This window comes from Mus caroli, chromosome 18 (assembly GCF_900094665.2).
Source record: "Mus caroli chromosome 18, CAROLI_EIJ_v1.1, whole genome shotgun sequence".
Classification (NCBI taxonomy): domain Eukaryota; kingdom Metazoa; phylum Chordata; class Mammalia; order Rodentia; family Muridae; genus Mus; species Mus caroli.
This window is the reverse complement of record NC_034587.1, coordinates 3255215-3270214: the sequence shown is the minus strand read 5'-3', so window position 1 is coordinate 3270214 and position 15000 is coordinate 3255215. Positions and strand designations below refer to the sequence as shown.

Below are 15000 nucleotides of genomic sequence, written 5' to 3'. Positions count from 1 at the left end.
CTGTCCCAGCAACTGTCACATGAAGCTGCTTTGCCACATCCAAGGAGCAGATTAAGGTGATATGGACAAGTATATAGAAAAACTACTGCAGGGGCCTTTCCACCAGATCTATAATCTCCAGTTCTGGCTACATAAGAAAAGAAGGCAGGTATATGTTTTTCCATTTTAAGGCAAATAGGAGCACTCAAACAATGTCTCCTATTTATTAAGTGCATTTGATTTTACATTTAACTTCTCAGAATATTAAATAATTCTCAGAATATGAAAATAAAAACTTCAGAACATCTTTGTCCTCAGGAAAAAGTATTGGTATGATATAGATTTTATCCTATAACTTAAGCATTTTTTAAAGATTTATTTACTGTTATATGTAAGTACACTGTAGCTGTCTTCACACACACCAGAAGAGGGCATCAGATCTCATTATGGATGGTGATAGCCACCACGTGGTTGCTGGGATTTGAACTCAGGACCTTCGGAAGAGCAGTCAGTGCTCTTAACCACTGAGCCATCTCACCAGCCTGCAAATATGTTTTAAGTCTATTTAAGAAAAAGTGTCATATATCATTTGATATTCCTTGCAATTTATACTTAGATAATATTTATGCAAAGTTGAAGGATAAACTGTTCTGAACAGATAAGTTCTAGATGGACTTTGGGAAAATCAGTCCAGTTAGAGAAGGCTTCAAGGAAGAGAAATGGTGAGACACTCCTAAAAAATGAAGCCAGATGAGAAAATATGAAGCCCAAAAGAACAGTATGAGGAAAGGCAGAAAGATAGCACCATGAACTCAGTTGGCTAGGAGGGCAACACCCAGTCAGAAGGAAACAAGAAGAGAACACAGAGCAGGTGGAACAACACTCACAGCACAGTTATCAGCCAAGATACAGGTATGTCGTGCAGCCTCACAATGGTTTATGTGTCTATGTATCTGTGTATGCCCGTGTCTGTGTGGTTGTGTGTGTGTTTGTGTCTGTGTGTATGTATCTGTCTGTCTGTGTATCTCTGTGTATGTGAGTCAGTGTCTGTGTGTCTGTGTGAGTATCTGTGTGTTTGTGTGTGTATGTTTGTGTATGTGCCTGTCTGTATGTGTCCGTATGTCTCTGTGTGTGTCTGTGTCTGCCTGTGTGTCTGTGTGTGTGTGTGTGTCTGTGTCTGTCTGTGTGTGTCTGTATGTGTCTGTGTGTCTATGTGTCTCTGTGTATCTGTGTGTGTGTCTGTATGTCTCTGTGTGTATCTCTGTGTATATGTGTGTCTCTGTGTGTGTTCCTGTGTGTCTGTCTGTGTGTGTCTGTATGTCTCTGTGTATCTGTGTGTGTGTGTCTGTATGTCTCTGTGTGCGTGTCTGTATGTCTCTGTGTGCGTGTCTGTATGTCTCTGTGTGTGTCTCTGTGTGTATCTGTGTCTGTCTGTGTGTCTGTGTGTTTGTGTGTCTGTGTATTTGTATATGTGTCTGTCTGTCTGTGTCTGTATGTCTGTGTGTGTATCTGTGTCTGTATGTGTCTGTGTCTGTGTCTATGTATCTGTGTGTGTCTGTGTGTATCTGTGTCTGCCTGTGTGTGTCTGTATGTCTCTCTGTGTGTCTGTGTGTGTGTGTGTATGTGTGTGTCTGTATGTCTCTGTGTATATCTGTGTGTGTGTCTGCCTGTGTGTCTGTGTGTGTGTCTCTCTGTGTGTCTCTGTGTCTGTGTGTCTGTGCCTGTGTGTCTGTATGTCTGTGTGTGTGTATCTGTGTGTTTGTGTGTGTGTCTGTGTATATGTTTGTCTGTCTGTCTGCCTGTGTCTGAATGTCTCTGTGTGTCTGTGTGTCTGTGTGTGTGTGCCTGTGTCTGTGTGTTGAAACAGGACACCATTAGGTACCCAGGTTGTTTTTTTTTTTTTTTAACTTGAGCCTATTTTTCTCCTTCTGACTCTGTGCTGGGATTACAGATATGAGCCACCATACCTGACCACATGAGAGATGCTGCACAGCAACATAAAGAAATGAAGAATCCCCAAAGTAGTATGCTAACTAAATGGAGCAGGTTAAAAGGGATAAATATTATATAACTATTTGCATGTAAATTAAACTCACAGGGTGTAGATTGGTGACTTTCAAAGAACAAAGCAGGTTGAGGGACTATTAAGGGGTCTGTGGTGTCTAAATATGTAATCAAGAGCACAACCTACAAGAACAAAACCTTGTTGAAAGTACATAGCCTATTAGAGTGCTATCTCATATATATTATTCAGATTCTAATTGCTTGAATGACAGCATGATTTACCAAAAACAAAAGATGTTCTTTAATGCAGGCAGAGATAGTACATCTCATTACAAAACATTTAACTAACATCATGGCGATTTCAGAGCTAAGTAAGCCTACACTGCATAACAGTGCTGAAACTAACCTTTATCCTAGAGGTTGCATCGGTTTACCTTTCATGCCAGAAAATATGTGCTGAACATCCACTATACACCAAGATTTACAACAATGGAAGTAAAAAACTTATTCATTAATGTCATCATTTACTTTTAGCATGAGATGACATTTTGTTTTAAGTTTAAATAAAAGTCACACATCACACAATGCTCTAGCCCACCATGAACCACATGCCTGCTGGACATAGTGCTGTCTGGCTTGTATGAGCACAGGACTGTGATGTTCCAAAATAGTAAAATTGCCAAACACCACATTCTCAGGTTGAATCCCTGTCTCTATGCAAAATACAACTGTATGTCAAATCTAGGGAGTGCTATATATTATATTGATCAAATAAAGTCAGAAATATTAGATTTTATAAAAGGTAAATTCACCTCATTCCAAGTTTTTGCCTCAGTTTCTATCCATGAACAGATTCCAGTGTGTGTCACATCAAGCTTCTGAGGGGATTGCTGTCTTTCCAATCTCAGGCTTTCCATGTTTCCAAAAGGCAACTGCTCCTCTTGTGAGGCAAATCTGCAATTAAAGATGCTTTTATTGAAATTATTCATATGATTATTATTATTCATATGTTAATTACTAGCCAGTAAAATGTTGTTCTTCATTTCTCACTTTGAACTTTTCCAAAGTAGTTACACTCAAATGGTCCCAATGTAAGCATTTCGACAGTAACAAAGTACCTCTTCTCTCTTATTTTACTTAACATTATGGTTTTCCCAGGAAGAAAGTGGCAACTTGAAAGTTCTTTTCTAAATGTCTCCTCAATTGGACCAGATAATTTAGAATTAAATAATTTTGAAAAAGTTATTATTAGCTAGTCATTGTGTCACATGCCTTTAATCCCATTCAGGAGACAGAGGCAAGCAGATCTCTGTTAGTTCAAGGCCAGTCTAGTCTACATAGTGAGTTCTAGGATAGCCAGGAATATGTAAAGAAATCTTGCCTTTAAAAAGTTACTGTTTATAGGATTACAGACTAGTCCATAAAACTATAAACTAACTTATAAACCCTAGAAATGAAATTCTATTCTCACAAAAGGTGATCCTGTTGACTACCTTGAGATATCTTTCAAGTGTCATGTATTTATATATTTATTACTAACTGTAAGAGTAGGCTACCAAGTCTATTGTCTGTCATCACACAATTTTTTTATCATTTAGAACTCCATTTTTATTTATTTTATTTTTCTCCATTTATTTATTTATTTATTTATTCACTTTACATCACTTTGAGATAGAGTTCCATTCATTGTTTTAGACAGGATTTCAATCTTTAGCTCTTACTGACTTGTGATGATGCTTCTGCCTCTGTTTCTCAAGTGCTGAAAATACAGTGTCATCGTTCATACCTGGATGCTATCACATTTTCAACTCCTTTATTTTTTATATAACATTTTCAAGTTATCTTGTGGATTATTATATATTTTATAAATATTTTTATAAACTTCAAGACCCAGCTATAACACTCCTGAACATATACTATACCAAAAAGATGTTCCACAATCACACAAGGACCTTGCTGTATTATGTTCATAGAAGCTTTATTTGTAATAGCCAGAAACTAGAAACCACTTCAACTAAAGAATGAATAAAGAAAATGTGGTTCATTTGCACAATGGAATACTACTCAGCTATTTAAAACAAGGACATCATAAAATCTGCAGACAAATGGGTGGAACTAGAAAATATTTTCCTGAGTGAGGGACACACATAGTATGCATTCACTTATAAGTGGATATTAGCCATAAAGTACAGCAAACCCAGGCTACATTCTACAGACTCACAGAAGCTAAATAACAAGGAAGGTCAAAGAAAGGATGTTTAAATCTCACTCAGAAGAGGAAATAAAATAGTCATCAGAGATGGATGGAACAGGGAACTGGGTGGGAGAGGGGATGGGAAGAGGACATGAGGGATCAGATACGGGGAGAGCTGGGGAGAGAGGGGTGGGAGAGTGAATTGAAATTGGCAGCTGGCAGTGGAAGAGCATCCCTAGGATGTGCCAAAAACATGGGATCAGGGAAGGTCCAGGAGGTTTTTGAGAGTGACTGTAGCCCAGCCTCCTAGCAGTGGTGGATGTGGATCCTGAAGTGACCTCCTCCTGTAGCCAGGCAGGACTCCCAGAGAAGGAATAAGTATTAGGAATAAGAAGGAATAACCCACCCACAAAACCTTTATTTTTTTTAAAGATATTTTCTTTATTTACATTTCGAATGTTATCCCCTTTCCTAAATTCCCCTCTGAAAATACCCTATCCCCTCTTCTTCCCCCTGCTCCCCAACCCACCCACTCCAATTCCTGGTCCTGGCATTCCCCTACACTGGGGCATAGAGCCTTCACAGGACCAAGGGTCTCTCCTCTCATTGATGACCAACTAGGCCATCCTCCACTGCATGTATAGCTAGAGCCACAAGTTCCACCATCTTTTCTTTTGGTGGTCCACAAAACCTTTAACCCAAAATTTGTCCTGTCTACAAGAAGTTCGGGGACAACGATGAAACAGAGACTGGGGAAACAGCCAAACAATGACCAGCCCAACTTGAGATCCAAGGCATGAACATATCCCTGGAACCATTATTCTCTGTTATGCTTGCAAACAAGACTCTAGCATAACTGTTGTCAGAAAGGCTCCACCCAGCAAATGATGGAAACAGATGCAGAGACCCACAGTCAAGAATTAAACAGAGCTCAAGGAGTCTTGTGAAAGAGTTGGGTGGAGGACTGAGGGTCCTGGAGGGGATAGGAACTCCACAGGAAGATGAACAGAGTCAACTAACCTGGACCCTTGGGGGCTCCCAATGACTGAACCACCAACCAAAGAGCATACATGGGTTGGACCTAGTGCTCCCACACATATGTAGCAAATGTCCAGCTTGATCTTCATGAAACTCCCCCAGTAACTGAAGCAGAGGTGGCAGTGGTGCTGGGTGTTCTCTGACTCTGTTCCCTAATTGTAGATCCTGTTCCTGTAACTGGGCTGCATTGTCTGGCTTCTATGGTAGGAGGTGTGCCCAGTCTTCCAGTGACTTGATGTCCCAGCATGAGTTGGTACCCAAAAAAGCCTCCCCATTCTTAGAGGAGAAGGGGAAGTGGGATAGAGGGGGAGGTTGTGAGGGAAGACAGGGTGCAATGGGGATGTAAAGTGAATAAATAAATGGAAATTTATTTTTTTATTTTTATTAAGTTATTTGAGACAGGATCTCATTATGTAGTCTTGATTGACCTGTATGTAGACCAGGCTTGCCTTGGACTTACAGAGATCCACTCTGCCTCATGAGTGCTGGGATAAAAGGCATGTGCCAACAAACCTAGATCAAAAACATTCTTTAAGTTCCTTAAATATTTATTTTTTTGCTGAAGACCTCATTCAAAGTAAATAAGTCTAGAAAATTATAGAAATGATATCCCCTCATATCACAACACTTTAAAAACTATATAAACCTATATTCAAATCTGCACTAATGAGAAATTTGAGCCCATTTTCTCTCAATCTGGGACTAGACAAGTGTGCACATTCTCTCTAGTCTTATTAAATATAGTCCTCAAGCTCTAGCTGGAGCAACACAATGAGAGAAAACTACAATGGGTTAGAAGTCAGAAAGGAAGAGAATAAACTATCCCTGCTTCCAAATTACATGATCCTATACTTAGAGAACCCTAATTTCTAAAACACACTGAATCCAATAAATATCTTCAGTAAAGTAGCAGACTATAAAATCAGTAACAGTTATATACACCAAAAACAAACTTACTAAGGAGGAAATCAGAAAAAAATATACCATTCACAGTGTCCTCCAAACAAGCTACAACAAGGACTGTCCTGACAACACGTGGCCACTGGTGCAATAGAAGTGTGGTTAACATGGCCTAGCTGCCATGAAAGGCATGTGTCATAGGTTTTTCAGGCTAGAGTCATGGCTCTTGGAGCACTTATGTGCCTTTCAGCTCCTGAGAAACCAAGGCACTCTTTCAGGCAGTGAAAGGTTCAGGCTCCTCTGTGTTTTTCTGTTTGTTCCCTTAGAAGTCAAAGAAGTATGGAAGCTTGGCAGGACAATTGGCCTTAGACATAAATCTATGTACCCAACATAGCTTTCAAATATCATTGTATCCTGGCAACTACAACTGTATTGATTCTGGCAATCACCACTATATTCTGCTTCTGATAAGGGTTTAAAAAGTCTGATTGTCCTCAATAAAACTGTCACAGCCTCAGTCTTACTGTAGTTCCTCCTACCCAAACCTGGTTTAATTCATCCACTGGCCATATTAGGTAACCTTGGCCCCGTAAGTAAGTAAGTAAGTATGGGTGCTTACAGAAGCACAAATATCATGGGAGTAGCCAACCTCTTTCTGATTGAATTGAAAGACCATGCCACAAGATGGACCCCATATATCAGCACCATTATCAGGCCAAGAACTGTCTAGGCAAGTCATAGCTTCAGGGGAGAACCTACCACTATTATGCTGCTAAATTGACACAGTGTTAAATTGTCTCTTGATAATTTATCTTTGTATACATAGATCAATTAGTTTCTCAACCCTCATCTGAGAAGTCTTAAGACATTCGGGGGTGAACTCAGCTCTGATGGTTTGTATATGCTTGGCTCAGGGACTGGCACTATTTGGAGGTGTGTCCTTGTTGGAGAAAGTATATCATTGTGGATGTGGGCTTTAAGACCCTCATCCTAGGTACCTGAAAGTCAGTCCTCTTCTAGAAGCCTTCAGATGAAGGCTCCTCCTGTACTATGCCTGACTGGATGTTGCCATGTTCCTGCCTTGATGCTAACGGATTGAACCTCTGAACATGTAAACCAGTCCCAATTAAATGTTGTCCTTATGAGAATTGCCTTGGTTGTAGTGTCTGTTCACAGCAGTAAAACCCCAACTAAGACATCACCCCAGTATTCTTCAAATAAAACAATGTAAAGCAAAGGCTAATTTAAGAGAAAAATGTGTATAAAACCTGTGCATACTTCCTATACCATTGTAAAAGGGACAAGCACAGGTGGAAAACACCACAAAATGGTGATATTTCACCATCAATGAAAATCAAGTCAAAAGTCTGTGCTGATAAAACATGCAATACTCATATAGAAGCCCTGTAGCCAATGTCACATGACTAGATGATGCCAGATTATTTAGATAGAAAGAGAGATAGAGAGATAGAGAGATAGAGAGATAGAGAGATAGAGAGATAGAGAGATAGATAGAGAGATAGATAGATAGATAGATAGATAGATAGATAGATAGATAGATAGATAGATATACACATTAGATAGCAGTTCAAGGGAGTGTTAATCCTTGTATTACACAAACCTTACTTACCTCAAACCAAAAACTTGCTTCTGTTCCTAGTTGGTTATCTATGTTACTATTTTGTACTGTATCATCATGATTTTCACTACATGAAGCCACTTCTCTTCTTCGATTAAGTATTTCTGTACTGGGTGATTGTTACCACTCTAGAATAACACATAATTCTTCTAAAATATTAACTACTGTACCTATCTTACTTATCAATGTCATGTGTTTTGCTTCTTTATTTTGTAATGAAAATCTACCACCATTTGTCTAAGTTCCTGTGTTTCAAGTAAAAGTGAAGCTTTCCTGGGAAAGAAAGAGAAACGGTCTATATGGTGTTTAAAAGAGTATGGCCTCCATATTCTCCTATGTTTGAATACTTAATCACCAGTTGGTGGAGCTTTTGGTCAGCCTACATCTGCAGCCAGGAGGTGGGGCTGTTCCTCAGCCCCCTGTGCACTGGTCTTGCCAGGAGAGAGCTGATCTCCCAGGCTTACAGACTCACAGGAGGAACAAGCTCCAGCCAGAGACAGCTAGAACATCTAATACCAGAGATTACCAAATGGCAAAAGGCAAACTTAAGAATTTTACCAACAGAAACCAAGACCACTTGGTATCATCAGAACCCAGTACTCCCACCACAGCAAGTACTGGATACCCCACCACACCAGAAAAGCAAGATTCAGATTTAAAATCATATCTCAAGATGCTGGTAGAAGATTTTAAGAAAGACATTAATAACTTCTTTAAAGAAATACAGGAGAACACAGCTACACAGGTAGAAGTCCTTAAAAAGGAAACATAAAAACCCTTAAAGAGTTACAGGAAAACACAACCAAACAGGTGAAGGAATAGAACAAAACCATCCAGGATCTAAAAATGGAAATAGAAACAATAAAGAAATTACAGAGGGAGACAACTCTGGAGATATAAATCCTAGAAAAGAAATCAGAGGCCATAGGTGCAAGCATCACCAAGAGAATATATGAGATGGAAGAGAGACTCTCAACTCTTACAACAAATATATCAGGAAGCAACAATTACTTTTACTTAATATCTCTTAACATCAATGGACTCAATTCCCCAATAAAGAGACATAGATTAACAAACTGGATACATAAATAGGACCCAACATTTTGCTGCATACAGGAAACCCACTTCAGGGACAAAGACAGACAAAAAGGACAAGGAGGGTCACTTCATACTAATCAAAGGAAAAATCTACCAAGATGAACTCTCAATTCTGAGCATCAATGCTCCAAATGCAAGGGTATCCAGATTTAATAAAGAAATTTTAGTAAAGCTCAAAGCACACATTGCACCTCACACAATAATAGTGGGAGACTTCAACATCCCACTTTCAGCAATGGATAGATCCTGGTAACAGAAACTAAACAGAGACACATTGAAACTAACAGAAGTTGTGAAAGAAAAGTATTTAACAGATATATACAGAACATTTTATCCTAAAACAAAAGGTTATACCTTCTTCTCAGCATCTCATGGTACATTCTCCAAAACTGACCATATAATCGGTCACAAAACAGGTCTCAACAGATACAAAAATATTAAAATAATCCCATGCACCCTATCAAATCACAATGGACTAAGACTGATCTTCAATAACAATATAAATAATAGAAAGTCCACATACACATGGAAGCTGAACAACACTCTACTCAATGATAACTTGGTCAAGGTAAAAGAAAGAAAGAAATTAAAGACTTTTTAGAATTTAATGAAAATGAAGGCACAACATACCCAAACTTATGGGACACAATGAAAGCAGAGCTAAGAGGAAAACTCATAGCTCTGAGTGCCTCCAAAAAGAAACAGGAGAGAGTATACACTAGCAGCTTCACAGCACATCTAAAAGCTCTAGAACAAAAGGAAGCATATTCAAAGAGGAGTAGAATGCAAGAAATAATCAAACTCAGGGCTGAAATCAACCAAGTGGAAACAAAAAGAACTATTCAAAAAAATCAACCCAATGAGGAGCTGGTTCTTTGAGAAAATCAACAAGATAGATAAACCTTTAGCCAGACTAACTAGAGGTCACAGGGACGGTATCCTAATTAACAAAATCAAAAATGAAAAGGGAAACATAACAACAGAATCTGAGGAAATCCAAAAAATCATCAGATCCTACTACAGAAGCTTATACTCAAGAAAATTGGAAAACCTGGATAAAATGAACAATTTTCTAGACAGATACCAGGCACCAAAGTTAAATCAGGGTCAGATTAACGATCTAAACATTCACATATCCCATAAAGAAATAGAAGTAGTCATTAATAGTCTCCCAACCAAAAAGAAAAAAAAAAAAGCCCAGGACCAGATGGGTTTAGTGCAGAGTTCTATCAGACCTTCAAAGAAGACCTAATTCCAATACTCCTTAAATTATTCCACAAATTAGAAACAGAAGGTACTCTATCCATCTGGTCTATGAAACCAAATTACTCTGATACCTAAACCACAGAAAGATCCAACAAAGAAAGAGAACTTCACACCAATTTCCTTTATGGATATCGATGCAAAAATACTCAATAAAATTCTCACAAACCAAATCCAAGAACACATCAAAATGATCATCCATCATGATCAAGTAGGTTTCATCCCAGGCATGCAGGGATGGTTCAATATATGGAAATTCATCAAGTATTCCACTATATAAACAAACTCAAAGAAAAAAAAACCACATGATCATCTCATTAGATGCTTAGAAAGCATTTGACAAAATCCAACACCTGTTCATGATAAAAGTCTTAGAAAGATCAGGAATTCAATGTCCATACCTAAACATAATAAAAGCAATATACAGCAAACCAGTAGCCAACATCAAACTAAACGAAGAGAAACTTGAAGCAATTCCACTAAAATCATATAGTTAACTATAGTGCTAAAGCATTTCAGTCTTTTCATCCTGTAAGTGACCTGCTATTTTCTCCATCTCCTAAGCAGGTTACTCCAGCTTTACTCCAGGGCTATTTTTCTCAAAGAAACCCATTCCAACAGAAAGTGGCCATGATTATCTATTTGATAAATTTGAAAAAAAAATCTGGGTGTTCCTAGTCCTACTATGAAACAATGCTTTTAAATATGTATTCAGTTCCTATTTAGCAGGGCAGGGGTTGGCAAACATTCACATTTAAGGAGTAGAGTCATGGGGACACTGCATGTAATAATTTCCAAAAATGTGTGTGCTTCCTGCATATTCTGAGAATTTCTTCTACTGAAAATAACAGGTACTCAAATAACAATGGCAGACATTTCTGTTCATGCTGGATCAGTAAGAAAATAAGACATGAATTGCCTTCTAGTCTGCATATACACCAGGGCACATCTGCTTGTCTGCACCTCTCTCTCAACACCACAAGTCTACAGGTCTCCCAAGAGATCTGCTGGAGCCAAGGCAGCAAGTGAGACACCCACACAAATAACTGCAGCAGCTGCCTCCCAGGAGCCCAGTGGACATGGGACCTCTTCCCTACACAAAAGAGGTCCATGGGACCTCTTCCCTATCTCCCTTCTGGTCTGCACCTCCACCTGGGGAGATCTGCCTGTCTGCGCCTCTCAACATCCCACAAACTATGGGTCTCCCAGGATATCTGCTGCAGCCAGGGTCACATAACTACTAGGAGATCTGCTGCAACTCGGAGGCAAGTGCCAGACAGAGACACCCAGGCTAGCTAACCCCAGAGATAACCAGATGGTGAAAGGCATAGATCATAAGCTCAGAAGCCAGTATACTTTGCATCATCAGAACCCAGCTCTCTCCCACCACAGCAAGCCCTGGACAACCCAACACACATGTAAATCATGCTGCTGACCTAAAGTTCCATCTGATGAAGATAAGAGAGACCTTTAAGGAAGATATAAATAACTCATTTAAGAAAATACCGGAAAGCACAGTTAAATAGGTAAAGAGGAAACGCCCTTAAAGAGGAAACAATCAAACAAAAAATCCCCTCAAAGAAATACAAGAAAACACGATCAAACAGGGGAAGGAATTGAACAAAGGAGTCTAAGTTCTAAAAATGGAAATAGAAACAATAAAGAAATCACAAATGCAGGCAACCCTGGAAATAGAAAACCTAGGAAAGAGGTCAGGAGCTACAGATGCAAGCATCACCAACAGAATACAAGAGATAGAAGAGAGAATCTCAGGCATAGACGATACCAGAGAAGATATTGACAAAACTGTCAAAGAAAATAAAGAGAAAAAAACTTCTAACCCAAAACATCCAAGAAATCCAGGACACAATGAGAAGACCAAACCTAAGAATAATAGGAATAGGAGAGGCTGAAGAATCCCAGCTAAAAGAGCCAGAAAACATCTTCAACAAAACCACCAAAGAAAACTTTCCCAACATAAAGAAACCAAAATATTTCATGACAAAAACAAATTTAAATAATATATATCTACTAATCCAGGCCTACAGAGGACTCTAAAAGGAAAACTCCAACACAAAGAGAGTATCTACACCAAAGAAAAAAAAAAAGAAATTTGCCATCTCCCAATAAACCCAAAATAAAATAATCACACACACACATAATACCGCCTCCAACAACTATAACAGGAACTAACAACCATCTGTCTTTAATACCTCTCAACATCAGTGAACTCAATTCCCCAATAAACACACATAAGCAAACAGACCGGATATGCAAGCAGGATCCAACATTTTGCTGCACACAAGAAACACACCTCAATGACAAAGACAAACACTACATCAGAATAAAAGGCTGGAAGTTTTCCAAGCAAATGGTACCAAGAAACAAGCTGGTACTGGCATTCTAATATCCAATAAATAAGCTTGCAACCAAAAGTTCTCAAATGAGATGGGGAAGTACTCTCAACTCTGAACATCTGTGCCCCAAACTCTGAACATCTGTGCCCCAAATGCAAGGGCACACACATTCATAAAAATTTTTTTTCTAAATCTCAAAGCACACATTGCACCACACACAATAATTGTGGGAGACTTCAACTGGTCTAGCCAAAAGTGATGACACACTTGAGAGCACATTTCTGCTCAAATTCCTACTACTTCTGCTCAAATTGCTGGCCCAAAAGGGACCTCCCCAGAGTCATCAGGACACAGGAACCAAGTAACAGCCAGGGACAGGATCCTTCTAGTTTTCATCTGCACCATAGAGCTGACTCTGCCACAGCTCTCCATACCCATATTCCTCCCGGAGAGAACTGGTCTCCCAGGTGTGCTGACACACAGGTTTACAGGAGGGAAAAGCCACAGTCAGAGACGAGCTAACACCAGAGATGAAAGGCAAGGGCAAGAACATAAGAAACAGAAACCAAGGCTACTTGGCATCACCAGAACTGGGTCCTACCACTGCAAGCCCTAGATACCACAACACACCAGAAAAGCAAGACTTATTTAAAAATCACATCTCATGATGATGATAGAGGAATTTAGGAAGGACATAAATAGCTCCCTTAAAGAAATACAGGAGAGGGTTTCCTTCCACACCCGGACTTGATGTTGTGCCACAACACTTCATACCCAAATATCGCCTGGAGTGAGCTGGTCTCCCAGGAGTGTAGACAAGCCTGTGAGCACAGGTGAGATCAGGAGTCATAGATGCAAGAATCACCAACAGAATAAAAGAGACAGAAGACAGAATTGGAGACATAGAAGATATTATAGAAAACATTGGCACAAAAGTCAAAGAAAATGCAAAATGCAAAAACATCCAGATAATCCAGAACATAATGAGAAGACCAAACCTAAAGATGATAGGTATAGAAGAGAGTGAAGATTCCCAACTTAAAGGGCCACTAAAAATCATCAACAAAATTATAGAAGGAAACTTCCCTGATCTAAAAGAAAGAGATACCTGTGAACATACCAGAAGCCTACAGAGGGACTCCCCACACCGCAGGACCTCGGGATCACCTCGGGATCATGGGTGAGTGGAACACGAAATCAGCTCCAAAGAATCTCAGAGGGTCTTGTGCCAGCAGGAACAGGGACAAAGGAACCCCGCCTGACCAGAAGCTGGACAGCCCTGCCATCTTCTGCCTTAACCCAGCCAAGGGCACCAAGAGCCCCGGAGGACACTCCATGCCACAGGACCCCTAGCACACCCAGTACTCCTTGAGCACTAGAGAGCACATGGGTGACAGAAGCAACAGAGCTTCTTGGACAGGGTCCCATTGGGCCTTCATCCTCAGCCAGGAGCTGAGACCCAGACCCCTGGGCACCATTTTTGCCAGAAGAGAATCGGCCTACAGGGAGGGCTCTGACTCCAGGACTCAGGAGGTGGATCAGAGCTCCAGACTTCTGGACACCTGCCCTATAAGAGGAGAGCTTGCCTGCAGAGAGTGCTCTGACCACTAGGACTCAGATGAGAGTTGGACTCCCAGGAGTGCTGACAGAAGCTAACAGAATCACAGGAGGATCAAGCTCCAGCCAGAGGCAGCTTGAACATTAACACCAGAGATTAAGAGATGGCAAAAGACAAACGTAAGAATCTTACTAAGAGAAACCAAGAAAAATGGGCATCATCAGAACCCAGTACACCCACCACAACAAGTCCTGGATACCCCAGCACACCCGAAAAGCAAGACTTGGATTTAAATTCATATCTCATGATGGTGGTAGAAGACTTTAAGAAGGGCATTAATACAGGAGAACACTGCTAAACAGGTAGAAACCCTTAAAGAGGAAACACAAAAATCCCTCACTGAATTACAGGAGAACAATGGTAAACAGGTAGATGTCCTTAAAGAAGAAACAAAAGAACAAACAAAAAAAATTGCTTAAAGAATTATAGGAAAACACAATCAAACAGATGATGGAATTTAACAAAACCATCCAAGATCTAAAAATGGAAGTAGAAACAATGAATAAAACCCAAAGGGAGACCACTCTGGAGTTAGAAACCCCTTGGAAAGAAATCAGGAACCTTAGATATGAGCATCAACAACAAAATACAAGAGATGAAAGAGAGAATCTCAGGTGCAGATAATTCCATAGGGAACATGGACACAACTATCAAAGAAATGCAAAATGAAAAAAGATCCTAATTCAAAACATCCAGGAAATCCAGGACACAATGAGAAGACGAAACATTTGGATAGTAGGAGTAGATGAGAATGAAGAGTTTCAACTTAAAGGGCCAGCAAATATCTTCAACAAAATTATAGAAGAAAACTTCCCATACCTAAAGAAAGAGATGCCCATGAACATACAAGAAGCCTACAGAACACCAAATAGACTGGAAAAGAAAAGAAATTCCTCCCAACATATAATAA

The 15000-nt window shown here is 39.7% G+C and overlaps 1 protein-coding gene across 1 annotated transcript in view; it reads right to left on the bottom strand.

The window, feature by feature from the left end:
- The window catches only part of Ankrd26 (ankyrin repeat domain 26), a 40885-nt gene that overhangs the window by 14380 nt on the left and 11505 nt on the right, over positions 1 to 15000 (bottom strand). Inside the window, 1 exon segment of the mRNA XM_021150918.1 lies at positions 2796 to 2937. Within this exon segment, the coding sequence (XP_021006577.1) occupies positions 2796 to 2900 (105 nt within the window). The 5' untranslated portion in view covers positions 2901 to 2937.